The sequence below is a fragment of the Morus notabilis genome, unplaced genomic scaffold (genome assembly GCF_000414095.1).
Source record: "Morus notabilis unplaced genomic scaffold, ASM41409v2 Scaffold365, whole genome shotgun sequence".
Classification (NCBI taxonomy): Eukaryota; Viridiplantae; Streptophyta; class Magnoliopsida; order Rosales; family Moraceae; genus Morus; species Morus notabilis.
The window spans coordinates 43,598-48,355 of NW_010362906.1; the positions used below are offsets into that span (position 1 = coordinate 43,598).

General features: G+C 38.4%; 1 protein-coding gene across 1 annotated transcript in view; it reads right to left on the reverse strand.

Annotated features, from left to right (window-relative positions):
• Window positions 1-3,236: 3,236 nt before the first annotated feature.
• LOC21400242 (leukotriene A-4 hydrolase homolog) overlaps window positions 3,237-4,758 on the reverse strand; it is a 29,971-nt gene continuing 28,449 nt past the window's right edge. Inside the window, exons 6-7 of the mRNA XM_024168976.1 lie at window positions 3,653-3,763; window positions 3,237-3,509 (exon numbers count right to left, since the gene is read on the reverse strand). Coding sequence (XP_024024744.1) covers window positions 3,237-3,509; window positions 3,653-3,763 — 384 coding nt within the window. The remainder of the gene's footprint in view (window positions 3,510-3,652; window positions 3,764-4,758) is intronic.

Genomic DNA, 4,758 nt, shown 5'->3' on the forward strand with positions numbered 1-4,758 from the left:
AAACGGATCCGTAACCATGGAGTTTGTACTGATATGCTCTATAGACAACTATCCACTCTGAATTCTTTCTTTAACAACTAGAAACTTGATGTCTATATGCTTCGACTTCGTTGAGCTCCTGTTGTTATTGGAATACAGAATTGCCGACTTATTGTCACAAAATAACTTGAGTGGTCCTTCAATATCGTCCACTATGCGTAGCCCCGTGACAAAAAATCGCAGCCATATTCCGTGATTGGATCCCTTATAACACGCTATGAACTCTACTACCATGGTAGAAGAAGCTATAAGAGACTGTTTAGCATTCTTCCAGGAGACAACACCATCAACTAACGGGTAGATATAGCCCGACGTAGATTTCATACTATCTTGGCACCCATCAAAATAGGAGTTAGTATACCCAACGATCTCAAGCTGATCTGACCTCCGATACGTGAGCATGCAGTTTTTTGTTCTCTGTAAGTACCGTAAGACTCGTTTGGCTACTTTCCAATGGTCTACTCTTAGATTACTTAAATATCTGCCCAACATCCCAACAATGTGCGCAATATTCATTCACGTACAAACCTGAGCAAACATCAGACTTCTTACTGCTGACGCATAAGGAATCTTCTGCATTTCCTTTTCCTCAAAAGTATTCTTAGGACACTGATTGAAACTAAACTTGTCTCCTTTAGCCACAGGGGTATCACCTAGTTTCCAATCATGTATGTCATATCTCTTGAGAACATTTTTGATATAGCTCTTTTGTGATAATCTAAGAATACCCCGAGAGCGATCCCGATGTATTTGTATGCATAATACAAAAGAGGCGTCACCAAGATCTTTCATCTCAAAGTTCTTAGCTAGAAATCTCTTGATTTCGTGCAGTAAGCATATATCGTTGCTGGCAAGCAAAAAGTCATCGACATATAAAACTAGAAAAATATACTTGCTTCCACAGAACTTATGGTATATGCAATCATCGATCAAATTCATCTCAAAACCGAACGAGATGATCACTTGATGAAACTTGAAATACCGTTGTCGAGATGCTTGTTTAAGCCCATAGATGGATTTCTTAAGTTTGCAAACCATATTCTTTGGGTCTCCCGACACAAAGTTTTCTGGTTGCACCATATAGATTGTCTCATCAATGTTTCCATTGAGAAACGATGTCTTTACATCCATCTGATGTAACTTAATATTGAAATGCGCCACCAATGCCATTATAGTCCTAAAAGAGTCTTTCGATGAAACCGGAGAGAAAGTCTCTTTATAGCCGATACCTTCTTTCTGTGTAAAGCCCTTTGCGACAAGACGAGCCTGGTACCTTTCCACACCACCTTTCGAATCCCTCTTGGTCTTAAATATCCATTTGCAACCAATGAGTTTCACACCTTCTGGCAATAGGACAAGATCCCACACGTCATTGTCCTTCGTGGACTTAATCTCCTCATTCATGGCATTAATTCACTTCTGAGAGTTAGAACTTTCCATGGCTTGACAGAAGTTGATCGGATCATTTTCCATTACTCCAATGTCTACCTCATGTTCTTGGAGAAATACAATGTCGTCATCTGGCACCGTACTTCTCCTTTCTCTAGTGGACCTCTTTAATGGCATAGGTTCTTGAGGTGGTAGAGTTTGTTCTTCTGGAACAATTTATTATATGGGAAGTTCTCTGATATTGTCTTGATCTGTTGTGTCTTGAACAAGGTCAGGAATGAGATCTTGATCAATGTCAATAGCACCTGTGGGAATATCAACATATTCCTCTTCGAAGACAAAGTCCCTGACTGTACCTCCCCCCGCAAACTCAACATCCTCAAAGAACTGGGCATTTTCTGACTCGAAAATTGACTTAGTTGTGGGATCATAAAACTTGTACCCCCTGGATCTTTCAGAGTATCCAATAAAATAGCAACTCATTGTCCTTGAGTTCAGTTTCTTTTCATTAGGCCTATGAGGCCTTGCCTCAGCTGGACATCCCCAAACATGCAAGTGGTTTAAACTAGGCTCCTTGCTCGTCCAAAGTTCGTAAGGGATTTTGGCAGTCGCTTTAGTTGGAACCCTGTTAAGGATATATGTTGTAGTTTTAAGCGCTTCTCCCCAGAGTGATTCTGGTAAGGTAGAATGACAAATCATACTCCTCACCATGTCCTTAAGCGTCCTGTTTCGTCTTTCAGCAACACCATTCATAGTGGGTGAATCCAGCATAGTGTATTGTGGAACGATACCGCATTCCTCTAGGAACTTAGCGAGCGGCCTTGGACGTTGTTCACCTGAACTGTCATATATACCATAGTATTCACCACCATGGTCAGATTTGACGCTTTTGATTCTTTTACTGAGTTGGTTCTCAACTTAAGCCTTATAATTTTTAAACACATCCAGCGACTGTGACTTTTCATGAATGAGATATATGTAGTCATATCTAGAAAAATCGTCTATGAACGTTATAAAATATTGTTGACCATTCCAAGCAACCGTAGGGAATGGCCCACAAATGTCCGTATATATAAGTTTTAAGACGTCTAAAGTTCTGTTGGCTTCAAATATCCTTTTATTGGTTTGTTTCCCTTTTATATAGTTAACACAAACATCAAAATCTGTAAAATCTAAGGGGTCTAGAATTTTGTTTAACATAAGTTTTTCTATTCTCCGTCTGGAGATATGACCTAATCTCTTATGCCATAACGCAGCCAAATTATCACTGGTTAATTTTCTCTTTATACCTCGTGTACTTAATTGCAAGGATTCATTAACTAAAGCAATTGTATCAATTAAATAAAGATTATCATAACGTGACAAAGAACCGGATCCAACCAATTTTGAATCATGAAACAAACTAAATTTTCCATTCCCAAATGAACAAGAATAACCAAATTTGTCCAAAACAAAAATAGAAATCAAATTCTATCTAACAGACAGTACAATAAATATCTCATAAAGATCCAAATAAAATCCAGTCTTTAATAATAATATAAATGTTCCTATCGCCTCAACTTGAACCGTCTTGTCATCGCCCACATAGATGTATCTTTCATCATCACTTGGCTTTCGGTAACTCAGGCAACCCGCATAGGCACACTGCTGTGAGTTGTTGCACCAGAATCTATCCACCATATGTGTCTAGGTACCGAAGTTAAATTAACATCATAACAAACCAAATTAAGAAGTGTGCAATGCGTCTTCTTATGCCCTTCAACTCCACAGAAGACACAACTAGTACCTTCTGGTTGACCGAGTTTCTTTTATTGTTTCTTCTGAGGTGCCATATCTGTAGCTTCCTTATCCTTCTTCCTTTTGTTTCCCTTGTCCTTGTCCTTAGAGGTTGAGGCCAGATGAGCACTCTTTGCCTTATCTTGTTTCAGCTTTTCCTCTTCCTGAACACAGTGTGATATGAGCTCATTCAGAGACCAAGTCTCTTTCTGACAGTTATAGCTCACCTTAAATTGGTTAAACTTTGCCAGTGCATAGGCACACTGATGTGAGTTGTTGCACCAGAATCTATCCACCACATGTGTCTAGGTACCGAAGTTAAATTAACATCATAACAAACCAAATTAAGAAGTGTGCAATGCGTCTTCTTATGCCCTTCAACTCCACAGAAGACACAACTAGTACCTTCTGGTTGACCGAGTTTCTTTTATTGTTTCTTCTGAGGTGCCATATCTGTAGCTTCCTTATCCTTCTTCCTTTTGTTTCCCTTGTCCTTGTCCTTAGAGGTTGAGGCCAGATGAGCACTCTTTGCCTTATCTTGTTTCAGCTTTTCCTCTTCCTGAACACAGTGTGATATGAGCTCATTCAGAGACCAAGTCTCTTTCTGACAGTTATAGCTCACCTTAAATTGGTTAAACTTTGCCAGAAATGATATCAACCATATGCATCAAGAGGTTCTCTTTGTTAGCGTTTATGCCCTTAGGAATAAATGTAACAATATTCTTTGAGATATTTTGACTATTAATAAAGATTTGTTTATTTTATATATCTATGAATTGTCCTCTTTATGTTCATAATAGTTGAATGTATGATAAGCAAACTGAAAGTCTGAGACTGTCATTCTAAATCTTTAGGTCATGCATGTAATGTGAAGAACATGCGGAAGACAAGAATCTAAAGATGATAGTCTAAATCTTATGATCCACAATCGAGGGAATAAAGTTGGGTGCTTTATTCATGTTAAGATTGTTATGTTGTCTACTTCCTAACGGAGATGGCTTGTCTTGGTCGTCGGAGGTGGGACTCCATGGGTGGAGACATTGATATAGTTTCTAATGGTGAAATCTATATTGGATCGGACCAAAGTTGAATTGTTTTAATTAATAATTCTGTTTGAATAAAACAATTCACTTTTGATGAATTATATGTTGTCATCTTAATCCTGAGATGGATGATGAACTCGTATGCTTGACTTGTATCCTTTGATGTACTAAAGGGAGACATCCTGACATTATGTAAAGGTACGCTTGCCGGTACATTGGGGGTATGACTCGTGTATGCGTAGATTCGTTATTCATAGATAGTGGAATCCATAGCTCCTATAAAGAGTCAATGATATCTTCTTATGCATTATCAGTGGAATGGAAAATATGAACGCTCAGCCATTGGACTACTCTGTTTTATCTAATGGTTTACTGTTTGTAATGATACGAATAGTATTTTTCCGATGGTATGATAATGGAACATAAGATAAATGTAATCGGGAAGGTAAAACGGAACTTGACCTCAAGTCGATTATGGATATCCTATGGGGATGATACACTAATATATTGA